Genomic DNA, 22027 nt, shown 5'->3' on the forward strand with positions numbered 1-22027 from the left:
AACTATTAAACAAATCAAAAATATGTCAAAAATCAATACAATTTATATTTTTTTTTTGATTGGGACTTGGTACGATTTTAAATAGGAGCAAGATTGTAAGGGAATAGCCAAGCCAAATTTGCCTATTTTGGCTAAAACTATCATAAACATTACTAAAAAATTAAGTCGGTCAAAACATGCAAATGATTTGTTTAAGAAAATCTTAAATAACTATAACATTTTGAAACTTTTATATTTTTTTCATCTCGAAAACTATGACCGAATGTACCCTGAAAGCAAACTTTTTATGTCGACTGGGCTCAACTTGGAACAAGTAATAAAATATCTTAATTAATGAAAACGGATTAAATTTTCAATATTTCCTAAAGTAAAAAGTTCAAATTTCATTTTGTATTAAGAATCGTACAAATATTTGTTAGATTTCTAATTTTAAAATAGGTTTTTAAATAAATTGCTCAAATTACAAATGACAATGTTCAAGTTTATTCAGCGATAAAAGGCCAACGAAACAAGATATTACATTTTCGTAAATGCAAAGTGCTTTATGAAACATTTAAGTTAGTATAGAATCAACAACATTGTTTCGATTAAAGGTCTTAAACAATAAAAACCAGAAAATAAGTTTGCACTTCAAGCAGACATCAGCACAGCAAATGACTGATGTCAGACCCAAAGTAGAAGTGCTCTCCTCCTCGATTCTCACCCGTATGAAGGAGGTCGGCAGCAAGTGCGCGCGCCATTTTCTAAACAACAAAGTGTATTTAAGTGATCAAAAATGACTGAAACTGCAGTTGCAACGGCCGCGTCCCCAGTGGCTGCCCCACCAGCGCCAGTTGAGAAGAAGGTGGCTGCCAAAAAGGCATCTGGATCCGCTGGCACAAAGGCAAAGAAGCCCACTGCACCGCCATCGCACCCGCCAACTCAGCAAATGGTGGACGCTTTCATTAAGAATTTGAAGGAACGTGGCGGCTCATCGCTTCTGGCAATCAAGAAATATATCACAGCCACCTACAAATGCGATGCCCAGAAATTGGCTCCATTCATTAAGAAGTATTTGAAATCTGCCGTCGTCAATGGGAAACTGATCCAAACAAAGGGAAAGGGCGCGTCTGGTTCATTTAAACTGTCGGCGTCTGCCGCGAAGGATCCCAAGCCAAAGGTTGCGTCTGCTGAGAAGAAAGTCAAAAGCAGGAAGGTAGCCGTTAAGAAGACCGGAGCCACCGCCAAGAAGGCTGCCGACAAAAAGCCCAAGATCAAGAAGGCTGTGGCCACCAAAAAGACCGCCGAGAAAAAAAAAAACCGAGAAGGCAAGGGCCAAGGATGCTAAGAAAACTGGAACCGTGAAGGCAAAGCCAGCAGCACCAAAGACCAAGTCGACCGCAGCGAAGCCGAAGGCAGCTAAAGCACCCAAAACCAAGCCAGCGGCGTCTGCTAAGCCGAAAAAGGCGGTAAAGAAAGCAGCTGCCCCTGCTACAGCTAAGAAGCCGAAAGCAAAGACTACCGCTGCCAAGAAGTAAACTGTGAAAAAGTACAGTACCTGTACCTGGACGCTCACAGTCGCAATTTAAGATTTCGAAATCTGAAATTGATTTATACAGCCCTTTTCAGGGCTACAATGTTTGTTAACAAGAGAAAGATTCTTTCGATATAGCATTCAAATTATTTTATAAAGCAAGAATATAGTGATTGTGCTTTTTTGAAAGAACTGTAGCGGCGGAATTACATCTTTGAAAATAGTTTATTTAATTCTTTTGACGCACGCAACCGCGGCTAAGTCGGCAAATAATGTAGCATTCAGAATCGAATAAATTTATTTATTTATTTAAACTGGACTATTTTGATTATTTTATATTGTATTGCGAATGGTATTGAAAATGTAGTTTCTTTGGTAAAATATGTTGTGGCCCTAAAAAGGGCCGTTTTGGATCTTCCTCCGCAAACGCAGAAAATTTACTTGGAGCTGGTGTACTTGGTGACAGCCTTGGTTCCCTCACTAACGGCGTGCTTGGCCAACTCTCCGGGCAGAAGCAGGCGAACAGCCGTTTGGATTTCCCGACTGGTGATGGTCGACCGTTTGTTGTAGTGGGCCAGACGAGAAGCCTCTGCAGCAATACGCTCGAAGATGTCATTCACAAAGCTGTTCATGATGCTCATCGCCTTCGACGAAATGCCGGTGTCAGGGTGGACCTGCTTCAGAACCTTGTAGATGTAGATCGCATAGCTCTCCTTCCTCTTGCGCTTCTTCTTCTTGTCGGTCTTGGTGATGTTCTTCTGAGCCTTGCCAGCCTTCTTGGCTGCCTTTCCACTAGTTTTCGGCGGCATTATTTCAGTTCACTTTTAATTTCACAAACACAATTCACTGATCATAACGGAGCATTCATTCATTCATTTATTGTCAAAATTTTAGTTCAGATATACAGTTATTCTTAAACAATAGTACAACATGATTGACAAGGTTCGTGCTTACTGACTATTTAGAAAATTATAGTTTAACCCTGCGCTTCAAGCTTATCTGGGCTTTAGTCTTTTAATATTGATCTTATGATTTCTGCTAATATGAGTGTATTATTGTATCTTAAAAATAGTTCAATTTCATTTCATTTGGTATGTTCCGGGAAAAAGTTTTTTTTAAAAAAACCCTGAGTTCATTAGTTTTGATTGTTTTGTTTGAGACTTAAATCTATGTTATATACTACGGGTGAGGGTAAAGTGGATATTTACAGGTGGGGAATATGTACAAGGAATATAAGTTGAGTGGATCAACTAAATTATATTGAGATTTCATAATATTGTTTATGATTTAGATATTTATATATGTTCTTTTATTGACTTATGTTGTAGACTAGGCCATCAGCTGGGCTGATGGATTGGTGTTTTCTATGGTAGAAAATAAGATTTCCGACCTCGTCGTACAGAATTCCTTTTTCCATGAGATCATTTCTATGGTGTATGGTGATTAGTTCAGTTGGTAAGTATGGAGGGATTTGAGTTTGTGATATGTTGTTTGTGATGATGAATTTATCTAAGATGAGAAACATTTGTCTATCTAATCTCGTAGTTTTGGTTATTGTGTAAAGGGTTTTATTTGGTATATAGTGATGTGTAAATATATCCCTGCATTGAGGACCAATAGAGATGCGAAGTATTTTGCGTTTGTTGCATTTCAAGTTGGAATCGGCTGGAGGAATTAGGAAGAAGGTATTCGTTTTTGGTAGGGCTATCGATAAAGTAGGAGGGTGGCAACCCCTACTGGAGTGGCGCCCCCTTCTGCTGATGTCTTGGCTATCTAGCTATTTAAACTAGCCCGGTTCGCTCTGGGTATGGCTAGGATGGCCTTGATATGTCCAATGACCCAATTTTGAGAGAGGCAAAGGGAATATGGCGAGATATAGGCATGATAGGCAAATTTCTATATAGTCGCAGCCATATTGTCCCAGCAGACAGAACATAAAAATGTTAAAATAGTGTTTGTGCCGAAATATATAAAAAGTGAGTGTTAGAAAAATTTGTGTTAGGTTTAATAGTTCATTTTATTTATAAATAATTATTCGTAGGGCAACCGGGGTCCCAATACATAGGGCCCCGGGATATTTAAATTGGAAGTTACACAGGGATATTTAAATTGGAAGTTACCCAGGGATATTTAAATTGGAAGTTACATCGGGATTTCAAATTGGAAGTTACATTGGAGGAAATAAATCGTGATTTTAAATTGGAGGAAATTAAATCCGGAAATTCCAATTGGAATAATTGAATTGGACTATTTAAATTGGAGGCATAAATTCAAATAAAAGCGGGACACATAATCTGGATATTGGCATCCATACCTCTACGCACCTTCTTTCAACCAAGCGATACATTTTGGACCACAATAACTCGCCATCCTCGGACGCCGCCAACGCTGTCTAAAATACGCCGGTGAGTCCGTTCCTGGCTGTTAAGTCGCCTTGGAGTAACTGGCTGGCCATTTCGCGCGGCGTTGAAAGGCACCGCCATCTATCCCTTCCTTAACCACCGTTCCCCCGGGTGTTCCAGGCCCTTATTGGTGCTGGCCTCCGGCAGAGTACGCTGCAGTCGGGACATATTTAGCCCGGCGCCTAGCCCAGAAGTGGCTGAAATTATTAACGTTAATTTAACTGTGCACTTTATTAAATTTCTGTACTTACCTGTTGACCTGTAAATTTATCCGGACTTAGACCCGAAAACCTCAATTCTTGTCCTCGTTGTTGCCTGTAAAAAAGGGTCGCGATTATTAGTTTTCGGCGGGATTGTTTACAGCGCGTAATACTTACCGTTTGGCCTGTCCCTTCTTTTCCCTAGGAGCTCCTCAGGATTAGGTGACCCGACACATACCTAGTGTGTGCCCTTTTTTGCGCCCCGTTCCACTGCGAGTTCCACCAATACATGTCTGGTGGAACATTATTTCCGCGGCGCCTGTAGCCTTTGCCAAAGGAAGGTAATCTTCCGCTTTGACCGCGTAGATTTGTAGACGGCGGCCAAGTTTGGTCGTAAAGGCTAAGGAATGATAAATTAATTACTAGGAGAACAAGTTATGTTAACTTTAGTACTTACTGTGGATATTAAATGTATATGAAGACTGAAATGTGCGAGTGAGTTGTCGCTGTGGGGGAGATGGAGCTGTCCTAGTCGCGAGGAGTGACTTCGACCAGCTGATAATGGGTGATGCCTCCTCAGAATTATCCGGGGCATCCTTGGTTGGGTGGGCGTGCTTGGCTAGGTCACCAATAGCCACCAAAACACCATATATTTCCCGTCACTCCTAATTGTTTGCATTGTTTACATTTTGGTTTGTTTTGTTTGTTAGTGATGGCGATAGTTTTTGTGAAGTGAGACGCGCGTATATCGATGTTTATGTTGTGGAATCTGTAGGGACATCGGGGATACTCCGCCCTGGGGATTCGGGAGCTAGCCGGCGCCGTCCCAGGACCAAATGCAGTTCCATAACACGTTCAAGGCGACGAAGTTCCTCCATTATATTGCTGCTTATATTCATCCAAGCAATACAGCCATAAGTGAGTACTGGTTGAATTAGTTTTTTGTAAGCAAGTGTGGACATTTTAATAATAGAGTTTATTTCATTTATTTGTGCGGTCGCTAACGGCTTATAAATATGATTAATTAGATTTAATATAGTATAGGCATTCTTTTTGCAGTACTCTAAGTGTTTCTTAAAGTTAAGTTTTTCATCGTAGATTACTCCAAGATATTTCAGTTGGTCGTCATATTTTAGTTCTTGTTTGCCGTATATGTACACTTTAGGTACAAATTTTCGGGCGTTTTTGTAAATTCCAGTGAGGCACGGTCCTTTGAAAATGGAGCTTATGCATTTTTTAGCATTTAGTTTAATGTGCCATTTGGTAAAGTAATTGCATAGCATGTCTAGGTATGTATTAATGTCATTCTGTGCACTCGACACATATCCTGCGGTTGCGAGTAATAGAATGTCGTCTGCATATATGAGTGTTTTTATTTGCGTAGATGTAGCTGTATTCGGTGTATAGTCGGGGAGATCTGCAAGATATATGTTATAGAGTATTGGTGCTAGTAGGGATCCTTGGGGAACACCTGCTGGAACTGTTCTTATTATTGAGATTTCGTCTTCAGAGGGACTATGTACTTGAAATGATCGATTTAATAGGTAATTTTGTATTATTTTAATGGTTTCTGGTCTAAAATTAAAATGTTTGCTCATTTTGTAGATGAGTCCATCAATCCAGACCGTATCAAATGCCTTTTCGAAGTCAAGAGCGCAGGCGATTGTTGCACGCCTGTGGGCCAGATTTCCATAGATGAAATCATTGGCTGCAGCAAATGCGTGATTAGTTGATAGTCCGTCTTTGAACCCGTACTGATTTTCTTTTAATATTCTGTTGGAATTCAGATGGCGTTTAATTTCTGATGTTATTACTTTTTCTAACAGTAAACTTATTGCGGATAGTATTGCAATTGGTCTAAAAGATTGCAAGCTGTTAGGCTTGCAGTTTGTTTTTGGGATTGGGATGACTTTGCTGTGTTTCCACTCAGATGGATAATATCCTATATTGAGGCAGTGATTAAATATAATTGCTATGTGGTTCAGGACTGGTTTATTGCAGTTTTTGAGAAGAAAGTTACTTGTGCCATCTGGGCCCATAGTTTATATATTATTTTTAGTTTTGAGTATTTGGAGAAGGTCTTCTGCGTTTGTGAATCCCATAATTGTGGCTCCTGTCCAATTTCCATCAGCTGTGTGTAGGTTGTCGAATGTTATTCTATTTGTGTTTGATGCTATTGATCTTATTTGGTTGGCGGTTTGTTTTATATTATTTGAGTGCGTCCTTAGATATAAGCTATTGTAAAATGTTTTGTCGTCTCTTTTATGAATTTTCTCGAACGCCCATGCTAAAGCATTGACCTTTTCAAAAGTTGATGTTATTTTTCGAGAGTTGTTAATATTGAGATCAATATCAATTGATGTAGCTTCATCGTTTGAAAGGTAAATGTCAGGTGACAGTTGATCTTGTGTATGTAAGTTTGGGTTTAGTGATTTAATTGTTTTATGACTTAATTTGTTATTGTTGAATTTTCCGAGTTTAAATGTTATGGATTTGATTTTGGTTATTTCTATGTAGTTTGTAATTTGGATATTTAGTTCTTTAATGGTATTTTGGATTTGTATTAGTTGAGTTTGTGTTAAGCTATGGCGGTGGCGGAAAAGGGATCGTCTTAGTTTCCTTTTGATTTGAATTAATTTGATACATTGATTGCTGAGATTAATTTTTTGGTGAGGTTTGGTTGGGTCTATTGTTATTTTGGGAATGGCGTTTTCAGAATTTAAGGCTGTTGATATGGCATTTGTTAGGATTTGAACATGGTTGTCTATTTCGTTAGAGTTTATGTTTTCTTTGTTTGGTATATTTCTCAAATTTTGTAGAATTAATGTGTTCCAAGAAATGCTGTTTATTTTATTAAAATTGTATATTGTTTTGGGTTGGTTATAGATGAGATTACTCCTCTGGTTTATTGTTAGTTCTATGCCGTGATGGTCTGAGGCAAAATCTTTTATTACTTTGCACCCGTACATAAATGTGTGGTTGTCTATTTTAATTGAGTTGGAAGTAATGAAAAAATCTATTGATGAGTCTTGTATTAGATTTGGGCGGGTTGGTTCTTGGCTGGGAATGATAGTAAGTGAAGGCTGGCCAGATAACCATTGATCGAGAACCTTTCCTGACTGATTTACATGGCGATTGTTATGATTTGGTTTGTTCCAAGAAGGGTGCTTGGCGTTTAGGTCGCATCCGATAATTATCTGATCGTAATTTTTAATTTTTAATATTGAGTTCATCAGTTTATTTAGATCAGAGCTTAAAAGTGCATGCTGGGGTCTTTTATATAGTGATATAAGCACGCATGTTAAGGGTCTATTATTCATGTCGGTATAGTGTATTTTAATACCTACTGCTTCAATAAACTCCATTTGTTCAATATTAATATGTTCGTGTTTTAAGCCGTTTTTTAGGCAAATGGCTACTTGTTTTCCCGATTCTTTTTTTCTATTTTGAGTTTTTAAGGCTGATGCCACCGATATAGTTGTTTGGTTTATAAAATGATGTGTATCCAACATTGGAGCGTGTGAGCTATTTAGGTTATGTTCTGCAATAATTAAAATTTCTGGCTTGTGTTTTTTCAGGAATTGGTTAAGTTCGATTCTCTTTCTGAGAAGAACGATTCCGTTGACATTTTGGAAAACTATTTTCATCTTCAGTTGACCGCAATTTGTATTAGGAAATCCAGGATTAAAGTTTGTTTCGTTTTTTGGTCGCTTTCATTCACAGCTGGGTACCTCTCTACTACCGATTTCATTATTTCATAACAGGTTAGAAGGTCCTTTCCAAAGGCTTCGATTGAAACATTATCTAATTTTTCTAAAGATAGGGACTGGTTATTACCTCGAGGTTGGTACTGTTTTCTTGTTGTTGCTGTATTGTTGGATTTAACTGCGGCCGCAAAGCTTAAGCCTTCTTTTATTTGATTTGTTTTTTGGTTTTGGGAATATTTTATTGGGTTTATTTTTTTATTGAGTTTTGCAGCTTGTATTTGGCGTCTGTCTGTAATGTTTTTTATATATTTTATGCGTACCGGGCATATTCTAGCGTTGGCTGTGTGTTGTCCTTTGCAGTTCACGCATTGTGTCATGATTGGTTGATTTTCATCGTTGTTTTCTGGTTTTTTAATTTTGCAATTCCCAGGAGCGTGTTCTTCTGTACATTTTACACAACGGTATGGCATGTTACAGTTCGAGGCGACGTGTAGAAATCGTTGGCACTTGTGGCACTGTTTGATTTCTTTTGGGTGGGGCTTATAAGTCTCTATGTCTACCTTACAGTTTAATAGATATCGTATATTGAAAATTTTTTTAATGTCTTTTGATTTTTTTAACACGGCGTGCCAGTGTTTTATTTTAAAGGGTTCTAGTGAGATAATTTCCAATTCTGGAACAGCCTCTTTGAGTGCGTTTTTTACTTCCTCTTTATTAAATAATAAAGGAGGAATTTTTTTTATTATTATGTTATGTGGCTTTATTTGTTTAGGTGTGTATGTAAAGAAATTCATATTATTTTTTGACAGTATTGTTTTGGTTTTTTCGAGAGTTTCGAGGGAGAAAGTCTTAATATGGGTAACATTTTTATTTAAGATGTTTAAATTAAACTTATAGTTAAATATACCTTTTAGTTTTGAAGGATTTTCGTTGTAGAGTACTATGACCGGTAGGTTCTTTATATTAAGGTCTGGTTCAGAAGTCGAATCCTTTGAGCCTGCGGTCTTCTGGGTAGGAGTTGTCTTGGCAATTGTAGCTTTTGTAGCTTTGTTTTTCTTAATCGTTGTAGATGCTTCCAGGGGCGGAAACATGACGTCTTTGTTGTTATTTCCATTCGTTGGACGCGGAAAGTTGTCGACAATTGGTGTTTCGGCGGTTTTGATGTTTTGTTGTAGCATGAGAAGTTTGTTCTGCTCTCTTAATTTTTGTAGCTCCTGAAGTAGTCCATGGAGCTCTGCGTTGGTGATTTTCGAAGGTGATTCATCTTCATCGTCTTCTTCTTCTTCTTCATTGGATTCGTCGAAGCTGGATTCAGATTCTTCTTCAGATGATGTTGTGTATTTACGCTTATTATTTTCGCTTTCGAAGTCCATTTCATTGTTATCGGAATTAAGGCTGCTTTCATGTGTATTAGGTATTTGCTTTACCGTTGGTTCTGTTATTGTTTTGGTAATATTTGTTGGTATGTTCGCTGTTGCTTCAGGAACTAACTGCGTGGATGATGTACCGGGACTCTTTGCCATTAAGGCACTGATGATTGTTTTTTTGTCATATGGCATGATTCTCAGTTTACGAGGGCTTTTATTGGTTTTGCATTTTTGGGTGACCGACGCCAGTGCTGCATATGCAACCGTCGGTGTTATATTGTTTTTGTCCGTTTGATTCACTTTTCTTATTTCTTTTATATATTTTTCAGTCACTATCTGTATTATTGAGAATTTCGAAATTCTAAGAAATTGAGCTTTTCTCAGAAGCTGCCTTTCCACTAGTTTTCGGCGGCATTATTTCAGTTCACTTTTAATTTCACAAACACAATTCACTGATCATAACGGAGCATTTTCATTCATTCATTTATTGTAAAAATTTTAGTTCAGATATACAGTTATTCTTAAACAATAGTACAACATGATTGACAAGGTTCGTGCTTACTGACTATTTAGAAAATTATAGTTTAATCCTGCGCTTCAAGCTAATCTGGGCTTTAGTCTTTTAATCTTGATCTTATGATTTCTGCTAATGTGAGTATATTATTGTATCTTAAAAATAGTTCAATTTCATTTGATTTGGTATGTTCCGGGAAAAAGTTTTTTATAAAAGCCCTGAGTACATTAGTTTTGATTGTTTTGTTTGAGACTTAAATCTATGTTATATACTATGGGTGAGGGTAAAGTGGATATTTACAGGTGGGGAATATGTATAAGGAAGTGGGTGGATCAACTAAATTATATTGAGATTTCATGATATTGTTTATGATTTAGGTATTTATGTATGTTCTTTTATTGACTTATTTTGTAGACTAGGCCTCTATGGTAGAAAATAAGATTTCCGACCTCGTCGTACAGAATTCCTTTTTCCATGAGATCATTTCTATGGTGTATGGTGATTCAGTTCAGTTGGTAAGTATGGAGGGATTTGAGTTTGTGATATGTTGTTTGTGATGATGAATTAATCTAAGATGAGAATCATTTGTCTATCTAATCTTGTAGTTTTAGTTATTGTGTGGTTTTATTTGGTTTATAGTGATGTGTAAATATATCCCTGCTTTGAGGACCAATAGATATTCGAAGTATTTTACGTTCAAGGCGACGAAGTTCCTCCATTATATTGGTGCTTATATTCATCCATGCAATACAGCCATAAGTGAGAACTGGTTAAATTAGTTTTTTGTAAGCAAGTGTGGACATTTAATTATAGAGTTTATTTCATTTCTTTGTGCGGTCGCAAACGGCTTATAAATATGATTAATTAAATTTAATATAGTGTATGCATTCTTTTTGCAGTACTCTAAGTGTTTTTTAAAGTTAACTTTTTCATCGTATATTACTCCCAGGTATTTCAGTTCCTCGTCATATTTTACTTCTTGGTTGCCGTATATGTACACTTTAGGTACAAATTTTCGATCGTTTTTGTAAATTCCAGTGAGGCATGATCTTTTGAAAATGGAGCTTATGCATTTTTATACCCGTTTCTCGTAGAGTAAAAGGGTATATTGTATTCGTGCAAAAGTATGTAACAGCTAGAAGGAAGCGTTTCCGGCCCTATAAAGTATATATATTCTTGATCAGGGTCACTATCCGAGTCGATATAGCAATGTCCGTCTGTCCGTCTGTCTGTCCGTCTGTCTGTCCGTATGAACGCTGAGATCTCGGAAACTATAAAAGCTAGAAGATTGGCATTTTGCATGCAGATTCTAGGAGTTCCTACGCAGCGCAAGTTTGTTTCAAAAAGGTGCCACGCCCTCTTTAACGCCCACAATCGCTTATATACGATTTTAAAAATTTAAATATTTCGGAAAAGTAAAAATGCAGTTTTATTGTGTTTATATATACCTATCGAAATGTAGAAGAAATTTTTCAAATCGGACCATTCGTTAAAAAGTTATGCGTGATCAAAGTTTCTATCTCCATCTCCCTCGCACTCCCTTTACTTGAGTAACGGGTATCTGATAGTCGGGGCACCCGACTATAGCGTTCTCTCTTGTTTAGCATTCAGTTTAATTTGGTAAAGTAATTGCATAGCATGTCTAGGTATGTATTAATGTCATTCTGTGCACTCGACTTATATCCTGCGGATATTTCGTCAGAAGTTTGTAACGCAGTGAAGGAGACGTTCTGCCCGTCTGTTTCAATACCGATTGCGAGCTCAGTTTAAAAGCTAGCGATCTGAAACTTTCACAGTCGTCTTAAAATCAGTTAAAACCGCCCCCATCGGATGTCTATATCCTATAGCTCCCATAGGAACAATAGGATGAAATCGGTTGAAATTTAATGATTTTTAGGATATTTCGCGCAGTATATAAGCAACTGTCATGAATCATTCCAAATCGTATTTTTTAATGCATACGTTGATCAGGACGTCTATATCTTATAGCTCCCATAGGAACCATAGGGTGAAATCGGTCCAAATTTTATGATTATCAGAATATTTCGCGCAGTGTGTAAGCTACTGACATAAATTTTCTATTTTTATATGACATTGTTGCAGTATAAAAGCAATTGACATGAAACGATGCAAATCTAGTTTACTTATGTATACCTTATTCCTTTTGCTACTTTTTCAGTCCGTCGACAGGTCTGCAAGGGTATTAAAACTTCGGCTTGCCGAAGTTAGCTTCCGTCCTTGTTTTGTATTATTTTAATGGTTTCTGGTCTAAAATTAAAATGTTGGCTCATTTTGTAGATGAGTCCAGCAGGCCAGATTTCCGTAAATGAAATCATTGGCTGCAGCAGATGCCTGATTAGTTGATAGTCCGTCTTTGAACCCGCACTGATTTTCTTTTAATATTCTGTTGGAATTCAGGTGTCGTTTAATTTCTGATGCTATTACTTTTTCTAACAGTAAACTTATTGCGGATAGTATTGCAATTGGTCTAAAAGATCGCAAGCTGTTAGGCTTGTTTTTGGGATTAGGATGACTTTGCTGTGTTTCCATTCAGATGGAAAATATCCTGTATTGAGGCAGTGATTAAATATAATTGCTATGTTATAATTGAAAGTTACTTGTGCCATCTGGGCCCATAGTTATACCCGTTAATCGTAGAGTAAAAGGGTATATTGTATTCGTGCAAAAGTATGTAACAGCTAGAAGGAAGCGTTTCCGACCCTATAAAGTATATATATTCATGATCAGGATCACTAGCCGAGTCGATCTAGGCATGTCCGTCTGTCCGTCTGTCTGTCCGTCTGTCCGTCTGTCTGTCCGTATGAACGCTGAGATCTCGGAAACTATAAAAGCTAGAAGATTGACATTTTGCATGTAGATTTTAGAAGTTCCTACGCAGCGCAAGTTTGTTTCAAAATGGTGCCACGCCCCCTTTAACGCCCACAATCGCTTATATACGATTTTAAAAATTTAAATATTTCGGAAAAGTAAAAATGTAGTTTTATTGTGTTTATCAATACCTATCGAAATGTAGAAGAAATTTTTCAAATCGGACCATTCGTTAAAAAGTTATGCGTGATCAAAGTTTCTATCTCCATCTCCCTCGCACTCCCTTTACCTGAGTAACGGGTATCTGATAGTCGGGGCACCCGACTATAACGTTCTCTCTTGTTTTTTTTATTATTTTTAGTTAGTTTTTTTTAGTTTTGAGTATTTGGAGAAGGTCCTTAGATATAAGCTATTGTAAAATGTTTTATCGTCTCTTTTATGACCTTATCAAAAGTTGATATTATTTCTCAAGAGTTGTTAAGATTGAGATCAATATCAATTGATGTAGCTTCATCGTTTGAAAGGTCAATGTCAGGTGACAGTTGATCTTGTGTATGTAAGTTTGGGTTTAGTGATTTAATTGTAGGGTTGTCGAATTTTTTAAAAATATCGTATCGATGATATTTGGTTTTTAAAAAAGTATCATAAATTGATATTTTCAAATATCGATATATAGATTATATTTCATTTTTTTCAAAATATATAAATTTTAATGGGAGAGGACATCACAGGCTGCTCATTTAAAATTCACAGCGCACAGCACCCTTAATATTTTGCTTTAGCAAACAAAATGTGAAGAAATTCAAGAAAACGAGAAGCAGAAATTTTTGAACTAAGCTTTTATTTAAGTACTTTTAAACTAATAATATAAAGAAATTGAAGTAAAATAAACATTCATTAAGCCGTCGACTTAAATCTAATTATACATTTTTAAAGTAGGCATATTAAGTAAAATACAAATAAAATGATATGAAATGCTAGGAAAAGAAATCTGTACTTAATGACTTTAAAAGGACTCGCTCGGTTATATGGTTATATACCTTCGATCGACTTGGTAGTTTGTAGTTCGGAACTCATGTTTTAGCAATGCCTTTCAGGCCCTCTTTTTCAACACTTCTAACAGGCATATTGTCTTTACAAATCATTTGTATTAAGGAGTCAGTTTTGTTTTTTTCTTTTGCTGGTTAAAATATTGAATATAATAAATTACTTATATTTAAATTTGTTTACCTTTCTGATTTTCTGCCAAGAACGAAGCTTGAATACTGGGTTGACTTTCACGTACTCCTCTTGTGGTGCTCTAAAATATACAAAATTATACAATTAATATTTTTCACATTCTTGATAAAAAAATGTTGCACTTCCGGCACATGTGCATGTACCACAAAAAGTTAAACCGCTATATTCGTGTTTGTGTGTGTCGCCTTTTATTCATTCCGGCTTTTTGCATTTACTTACCTTTGAACATTTTTGAAAAGCATCCATGTGCCTATTTTTTAAGTGCGATGCTAGGTTAGTTGTGTTTCCACTTGTTTTAATTAATTTTGCTGAGTTTGATTTGAATTCAGTGAAATACTTTTTTGCGCTCATTTTGAGTTTTGAGTTGAAGTTTAAGTTTTGTCGGCGTGGGCTAAGGCTTTAAAGTGACCAACCATTAGAAAGGACCAAAATATCATTTACAAATAATGATATAATATGATAATATTTTTTTTTAAATATCATCGATATATCGATATTTTGATATATTTTCGACATCCCTATTTAATTGTTTTATGACTTGTCTTGCATCATACGGAGTTGCCTTTTTAACGGCTACCCCACACGCGTAGGTCCGAAGAGAGGGTGACTTCAGAAGGCGACGTGCGCCGATGTTGTGTGTGGCGTTGCGCTGGGGCGCTGGGTTTTATTCTGTTAACAATTCAAATCAGACTTATACATTTCAAACTAACTTAAGCTTACCGCAGTGTGCCCTCCTACAATTCACAAGACAATGAGAAGCACAATTTATGGCGGCATCCATGTTACCGAGATTAGTAAGCCCACATTTCAAGGGCCACGAAATCCATACAAATTCGGATAAATTAACAAATACTAGATTTCTCTCACAATACTTATTCTACCTATCGATCACAATGTTTGACCGTCGACATCCCCGACCCCGTGAAGAACCGCTTCACTCAAATCCAAAACCGCGAGTTTTGAGACGGGCCGCAACATTGTCCGAGATAGGCCATTGTCGTTCACGCGCACTGTAGCGCGTCTGACGACTCCATCAGCTCCGCTGTATATCTCCTCCACGATGCCCTTGCGCCACTCTCGTCTGGGCAAGGCAGGATCGCAGACGAAGACCATATCGCCCTGGCGGATGGGCTCCGTTCTTCGGCACCACTTCTCGCGGCGCACAAGCGTAGGCAGGTACTCCAAGACCCACCTCCTCCAGAAACGGTCTCGCAGCATGCGGGCAATCCTCCACTGCTTTCGTGTAGAACCCTCCTTGGGTAGCTCCGCATCCAATCCAGGCGTATTCGGTAGATTAGCTGCTCCCTTGAGCAGGTCGTTTGGCGTCAACGGCGCCTCTTGGTCCGCATCCACCGGCAAGTGGGTGAGCGGGCGCGAGTTGACCACATTCTCCGCCTCGATCAGTAAACTTTCCAACACATGATCCCTCGGCGCGACTTCCTTCAGGGTATGGCGCAGCACTCGCTTGACGCACTGCACCATCCGCTCCCATACTCCGCCCGCAGACGGGTTCGATGGGCAATTGAAAACCCATTCAATGCTTCTGCTGGACAACTCACTCTGTATCCTCTCCGTCTCGAACACGTCTCCAAATCGTCTGGCCTCCCTGTCAGCTCCCACAAAGTTCTTGCCGTTATCACTCCGCAGTCTTTGTACTGGTCCTCTACGGCAGACGAAGTTCCTGATCGCTATTATGCAGGAATCCGTCGACAGGTCATGCGCCAACTCTAGATGAATCGCCCTTGTCGTCAGGCACGTAAACAAGGCGACCCAACGTTTCTCTCTGTGACGGGATACAGTCACCAGCAGTGGTCCAAAGTAGTCCAATCCGGTGTACTTGAATGGCCAACCCCCGCTTCCAATCGATCCTCTGGAAGGGGTCCCATTATCGGCGGCATCGGCCGCGTTCGCTGCAACTTGCACTCGTTGCACGACGAGATTACTTCCTTCATCACTCGTCTCATCTTCGTTACCCAGAATCTCGTCCGGATCTGAGCAATCGTCGCATCCACATTTTGATGCTTCATCTGGGCGTGAAAATGCCTCACAATTAATTCCGTAAGACTGTGCCTGTGTGACAGTATTACTGGCCTCCTCGCACTGTACGGCATGCACAGCGCGGCATCAACTCTGCCATAAGTTCGCAGAACTCCGTGTTCATCCACGTAAGGCGTCAGACCTCGAATCTCACTCGAGCTGGCGACGTTCTTTCCGCATTCCACCGACCTCATCTCGTCGGGGAACGACTCCAATTGGGCCTGTCTGACTAACAGGTTCTCCGCGTTCTCACACTCCTTTGCAGTGAGTCCGTACTCCTCGAGCTCGCTTCTCTGCTTGCGGCACCAGCGCGCAAACCTTAAGACCCAGGCTGTGGTCCTCACCAGGCGACTGAAGCTCGAGTATCTCTGAAACGGAATGACAAATTCATTTGTGGCCACCAGTGCAAACTCACTGGGCATCTCCTCTTCATCAGGCGCATCTGGAACACCCTTAGTTCCCTCCTCAGGCGCCGGCCAGCCGCTCTCAGGCTGCCTCAAAAATGCTGGTCCCCTTAGCCACCGTGATTCCGGGCTAAGGTCCGCCTTATTCTGCGACCGCGTCGCATCATCCGCTGCGTTGTCAGCTGTAGGTACCCATCGCCACTGGGAAACCTTCGACGACTCCAAAATCTCCGCCACTCGGTTGCCAACAAACTGCTTGTACCGGCGGTGGGTGCTGCCGATCCATCTCAGCACCGTTTTTGAGTCCGTCCATAACACCGTCTCGCTGGTGTCCACACTGTGCTCCTCCTTGACAGTGTTCATCAGTCTGGTTCCAAGAACCGCTGCCTGCAGCTCTAGCCTTGGGATCGACATCGTCCTCATGGGCGCGCACTTCGTCTTTGCGCACACGAAGCTAACCAGCACGTTTCCATCCTCGTACGTGACCCTCCAATAGGCCACCGCCGCGAATGCAGATTGACTTGCATCCACGAACACGTGCAACTCGATGGTCCGAACCGCTCCATGACCAAAATATTGGCGTGGACATCGGAACTGTCCCACGGCGTCCATCTCCCTGCGCCAGGCTGCAAAGGCTTTGCCTATTTCCTCTGGTAGTGGTTCGTCCCACTGGATCTTCTGCCTCCAGATCTCTCTCAACAGCAGCTTCGCTGTAATCATCAGGCAGCACAGGAATCCCAATGGGTCGAACGTTGACATCAGCAGGCTCAAATACTCCCTCTTTGTAGGGACTCGATCTCCACTTAGAACGCTACTTGGCACTCGGTGATACTCCACGTTGAACCTGAAGTCGTCCGTGGCTACCTGCCATCGCATTCCAAGGATCTTCTGCTCAGCCTCACCCCATCCGACGCTCTTGACTCGTCCAGGTGGTCCCAACGCCGCTTCCACGATGGGTGAGCTGTATGAAAACTGGCATAACTCGAATCCAGCCTCCGCATGTATCTCTTTCACTCGGGTAGATACACTGATAGCTTCGCTCTCTGTAGCGAAACTGTCCACATAGTCATCGACGTAATGGTGGTCGATGATGGCCTTAACTGCCCTCGGATCTGAATCCCGAAACTTCAGGGCATTCACCGTCTTCACGTAATGCGCAGCGCTCGGCGAGCAGGCTGCTCCAAACGTCATTACGTTCATCTCGTACACATCCGGGTCTCGATCTTCATTGCCATCTCTCCAAAGGAATCGTTGGGAACATCGGTCCTCGGGTCGGATCAGCACCTGGTGGAACATCTCCTTGATGTCACCGCAGACTCCGACTGCTCCTTCCCTGAAGTGGAAGAGCACGGCTGGCAAGGGCTTGTAATGCTGAGGCCCCTTGTCCAGCGCCGAATTTAGAGAGGTTCCTCCAACCTTGGCTGCAGCATCGAACACAAGCCGGACCTTACCGGGCTTGTTCGGGTTTTCGACACCAAAATGTGGCAAATACCATAGCCGGTCGCTCTTCACCGCGACCTCATCATGCTGCAGCTTCCTCGCATATCCTTTGGCTACGTAATCCCTGATGATGCGATCGTATTCCAGCGCCAACTGCCTGTTGCGCTTCAACTTCTTCTCGACGTTGATCAGCCGTCTGTGCGCCATCTCGTAGCTCCGTGGCAGCACAGCGTGGTCATCCTTCCAGAGTAATCCCGTCTGGTAGCGACGCCCTACTTTCACCGTGGTGTCTTCGAGGATCCTTTGTGCCCGCGCGTCATCGCTGCCTGCGACCTGTGGCGCGAGCTTCACACCAAAGCTTTCCATCTCGAAGTAGTCCTCCACCATCTGTTCCATCGTGTCGTCCATTGACACGGCAAGTAGGCAGGACCTCGGTGACGGCGTAGTCGATTGTCCACTTACTGGCCCAAACACAACCCATCCCAGCTCGGTTGCGGCCGCATACGGTCCCTCTCTGGCAAACCGCCTCGTCCTAAGTGGCAATCCTAAATGTCCATTATCCAGTCCGATGAGCAACTTGGGCACCACATTGGTATAGGGCTTCATCGGCAGACGCGCATCCTTATGCACGCCTTGGACATCTCGTCGGCCTAACGTCTGCATCGGCAGACTCAGGCTGGAAACGGAGTACACGTTCCTCAAAGCGTGGCGAGTGGGCTTCCCAGCACCACTTATCTCTAGACTCACCACGTTACTGGGCTCTCTACTAGCCCTTCCTCCGAACCATTGAATGTTCAGCTGTCGACGCTCGCCTCGCACTCCCAGATCCCTCCGTAGCTCGTCATCGATCATCGTGACGGAGGATCCCTCGTCCAAGAGCGCGTATGTGTCCACCTGGCGACCAGCTCCGTACAGCGTTACTGGCAGTATACGGAACAAAAGTCGGCCTCCTTCGGCGTCAATGCAGCTTAAATTCCTCTGCACAGGCGCCTTCGCTGGCTGCGGGGCCCTTCTCTCCAGGCTGTTTCTAGGGACAGCCGACTGCTGGCTCCCTTCGTGGTCCCTGTAACCACCTCGTGGCGAAGCTCTCCTATCCGGGCCGCGTCTGGAAACTGCTGACTGCTGGTTTCCTCCGTTGTGGCGCCTAAAGCCACCTCGCGCCGGCCATCTTCGCTCCTCGTCTGTGCCATGTAGCAGACGGTGATGCAATCTACGACATCCGTTGATCTGGCACTCGCCATATGCATCGCAGGATCCGGTCGTATGTCCGCTCTGTAAGCATGTGAAGCAGAGCCGATGTCTCTTGCCCTCCACAAATTGGACAACCTCCATGCCGATCATCCTGTTGATCGCATCCGTTATGGTCGACGCTCGCATGCAGAACTCGTCGCCTCGGCTCCTTTCCCTCGACGTCCAAAACCGTACACACAACGTTTGCGTACTCCTGTAGCCACGCGCTGAAGTGCGCTACAGTGGGAAAGGGCTCGATCGATGCAGCATGCCTGGCCCAGTCCACTCGCTTGCTCGTAGGTAGCTTTGCCACAAGCTCCTCCATTAGCGTTGGGTTCCACAGGCGCTGCTCCGCCTTCGCTGACTGCAAGAAGGCCGTGAGGTTACTCACTCGGGTGGCGAAGGGAACGATCCTCGCCAGGTGCTGCTCCGAAATCGGCGGCACCTCTCGCACACTGTTCAGCTGGCTGCGTATAAGCTGCTCCGGTCGGCCAAACCTAAAGCGCAGCTGCTCCATTACAGCGCTGACGTTCCCAGGGTGAATTAGCAGCGACTTCACTGTCTCGCGTGCTTCATCCTTCAGCGCCTTCAACAACCTCTGGTTGTTCTCCAAGTCTGTGCAGTTGTATGCTTGGGTCGTCTCCACAAACGCACAGTTGAAAATCGGCCACTCCTCGGGCTGCCCTCCAAATACAGGCAGGTCCGGGAGCCTCCTTGGCCCATACGATCCTTGGATTCCATTCGGCGTCATCGAGGCGTAGGATCCGACAAATGGCGATGCTGTTGCCACGTTGTGGATGCTCCCGCCCGGTAGCACGAATCCATGCGCTGTCTGCGCAACACTCGTAGCACACAGTGGCTCCACATGATGACTGCTAGTCGTTAGCAATGGCGGTCCACTCCAAGATGGCGGCAGCGTGCAGGCCGCACTGCTCGCACCGACACCGCTATGTGGGACCGGCCCGACCCCGTTAGTTGGGGCCTCACCGTTAGATGTGGCTAATGGCGGCCCGCTCCAAGATGGCGGCCGCTCCGACGCTCCACTGTCGGCGCCGTCTGCGCTTGGGCCAACTGCGATTGGCGCGCAATTGGCGGTGCTCGTACTGCTCAGGGTTCTAACCTGCTTCAGCTCCTCCTCCAACGCCGCGATCCTCTTCAACAGGTCCGACGTGAGGGACTGGCTCATCTCCGCAGCTGTGACAGCAGTGCCTCCGGGTTGGGACGCGACTGTAGTCACCGTAGTGGCTGGGCTCGAAATGGCCGCCGCCGAGGTTATTTTCACTCGCGGCCGGTTTTCTGCTCCACTACTCACTGGCTGCTGATCCGCTCGCGCTGCTGTAGGGGTGGCTTCCCCTCCTTTCAGCCGCGTACTCCTCTTGGGGGAATGCTGCATCCCAAGGTCCAAATATGGCGCTCTCCAAAATGGCGGCACCTATGCCTTCTGGCCGCTGCTGCGGCTGCCGTTGCTTGGCGCTCCTTGCGCCTCCTGACCGCTGTCTGCGGTCGCCGATGCTTGGCGCTCCTTGCGCCTCCTGACCGCTGCCTGTGGTCTCCTTAACTGACGCTGCCTGCGTCTCCCTCCGTACCCAGTGTTCGGCGCTGTCTGCGCCCCTCTATGTCGCTGTCTGCGACTCCTCTACTGGTACGGGTATTGCTCCTGGCAACTCTCTAGCTGGTCGTCAAGCCGTCCTCCAGCGCAAGTTGCCCTCCACAGTCTCCCTAGGACTGCGAATAAAAGGAGTTGTCTTGCATCATACGGAGTTGCCTTTTTAACGGCTACCCCACACGCGTAGGTCCGAAGAGAGGGTGACTTCAGAAGGCGACGTGCGCCGATGTTGTGTGTGGCGTTGCGCTGGGGCGCTGGGTTTTATTCTGTTAACAATTCAAATCAGACTTATACATTTCAAACTAACTTAAGCTTACCGCAGTGTGCCCTCCTACAATTCACAAGACAATGAGAAGCACAATTTATGGCGGCATCCATGTTACCGAGATTAGTAAGCCCACATTTCAAGGGCCACGAAATCCATACAAATTCGGATAAATTAACAAATACTAGATTTCTCTCACAATACTTATTCTACCTATCGATCACAATGTTTGACCGTCGACATGACTTAAGCCTAGTATCCAGATCGACAAACGATTACGCTACCGTAAAAACTTTAATCTTTCCAGTGTGACCAAAAGTTTGAGAGTTCATCAGATTTAAGCGTGCTACGGTCGTACTGTCAATCAGCTGGGTTTGTTGACAAGCAGTTAAAATTCAAATATCGTATTTGCGGGAAAGAGCCTTTAAAAGATATTATCAAATACCTTGGCAAGAAAAGTCTACCGCTGTACAAAGAAATTAAAAAACAATACAATTTAAAATTAACAGTTCTTTTTTTTTAATTTACTGATAATTATTTGCTAATTTAAAGTTCATAGCTGCACTTTTATTGTGTTTTTTCGTACATTCTGGACCTAAAAAACATTTTGCTCTGACAAGAGGCACCCCAGATAGTATTAATGTTATTTTGTCCTCACATGTAAACACCTGCAATCGACTTTTGTGAGTTTTTTGAGTTTTTCCCTCCATTTCTTATAATGTTCAGTGAGAAGCGCACGCCAAAAGATTAAATTTTTTAATCTTTTCGCTAGGGTTCACCCAAAGTTTATTTCCGCAGACTGGCAACGCTATGGAATTTTCTGGTATTTTTTTCGTCGATCAGGAGACCGAAGTGAAAAAAAGGCCCGACGAAAAGTGAACGCCAGCTGTTTGCCTCTCGCTCTCTCTCATGACTGGCGTACTGTTTACGTGGAAGTGGATACTAGGCTTTAAAGCCTAGGGTTCGCTAGGGATACTAGGCTTTAAAGCCTAGTATCCACTTCGACGTAAACCGTACGCCAGTCATGGAGAGAGCGAGGCAACAGCTGGCGTTCACTTTCGTCGGGCCTTTTTTCACGTCGGTCCATCGATCGACGAAAAATACCAGAAAATTCCATAGCGTTGCCAGTCTGCGGAAATAAACTTTGGGTGAACCCTAGCGAAAAGATTAAAAAATTTAATCTTTTGGCGAGCGCTTCTCACTGAACATTATAAGAAATTGAGGGAAAAACTCAAAAGTTCATAGCTGCACTTTTATTGTGTTTTTTCGTACAT

At 42.6% G+C, this 22027-nt stretch overlaps 3 protein-coding genes and 1 pseudogene across 3 annotated transcripts; 1 reads left to right on the plus strand and 3 right to left on the minus strand.

Moving 5' to 3' along the window:
- Positions 1–765: 765 nt before the first annotated feature.
- Positions 766–1607, plus strand: LOC123037724 (annotated as a pseudogene).
- A 298-nt stretch (positions 1608–1905) lies between these two features.
- Positions 1906–2358, minus strand: LOC123037725 (histone H2B). Its single transcript, XM_044459531.1, has one exon. It carries the CDS (start codon positions 2320–2322, stop codon positions 1951–1953), a length of 372 nt encoding a protein of 123 aa, XP_044315466.1. The 5' UTR covers positions 2323–2358; the 3' UTR covers positions 1906–1950.
- An 11007-nt stretch (positions 2359–13365) lies between these two features.
- On the minus strand, positions 13366–14290 carry LOC123037734. Its single transcript, XM_044459743.1, has 3 exons — positions 13991–14290; positions 13763–13832; positions 13366–13712 (listed from the first exon to the last, which is right to left on the minus strand). The coding sequence occupies exons 1-3, from the start codon at positions 14120–14122 to the stop codon at positions 13606–13608; spliced, it is 309 nt and encodes a 102-aa protein (XP_044315678.1). The 5' UTR covers positions 14123–14290; the 3' UTR covers positions 13366–13605.
- Positions 14291–14403: 113 nt separating this feature from the next.
- LOC123037801 lies at positions 14404–20275 on the minus strand. Its single transcript, XM_044460271.1, has 4 exons — positions 19095–20275; positions 15873–18994; positions 14492–15798; positions 14404–14440 (listed from the first exon to the last, which is right to left on the minus strand). Exons 1-3 carry the CDS (start codon positions 20273–20275, stop codon positions 14660–14662), a joined length of 5442 nt encoding a protein of 1813 aa, XP_044316206.1. The 3' UTR covers positions 14404–14440; positions 14492–14659.
- Positions 20276–22027: the final 1752 nt, after the last annotated feature.

Source organism: Drosophila rhopaloa, unplaced genomic scaffold (assembly GCF_018152115.1).
Source record: "Drosophila rhopaloa isolate 14029-0021.01 unplaced genomic scaffold, ASM1815211v1 contig_2, whole genome shotgun sequence".
NCBI classification, from domain to species: domain Eukaryota; kingdom Metazoa; phylum Arthropoda; class Insecta; order Diptera; family Drosophilidae; genus Drosophila; species Drosophila rhopaloa.

Coding starts and splice junctions, on each gene's coding strand:
- LOC123037725 (XM_044459531.1), bottom strand. CDS start 2,322: ATGCCGCCGAAAACTAGTGGAAAGGCAGCCAAGAAGGCTGGCAAGGCT.
- LOC123037734 (XM_044459743.1), bottom strand. CDS start 14,122: ATGAGCGCAAAAAAGTATTTCACTGAATTCAAATCAAACTCAGCAAAA. Junction 13,833..13,990: donor CTTTTCAAAAATGTTCAAAG/GTAAGTAAATGC, acceptor TGTATATTTTAG/AGCACCACAAGAGGAGTACG. Junction 13,713..13,762: donor CTTGGCAGAAAATCAGAAAG/GTAAACAAATTT, acceptor TATTTTAACCAG/CAAAAGAAAAAAACAAAACT.
- LOC123037801 (XM_044460271.1), bottom strand. CDS start 20,275: ATGCAGCATTCCCCCAAGAGGAGTACGCGGCTGAAAGGAGGGGAAGCC. Junction 18,995..19,094: donor TTCAGCGCGTGGCTACAGGA/GTACGCAAACGT, acceptor TGCGATCAACAG/GATGATCGGCATGGAGGTTG. Junction 15,799..15,872: donor CGCGCTGTGCATGCCGTACA/GTGCGAGGAGGC, acceptor TTTCACGCCCAG/ATGAAGCATCAAAATGTGGA.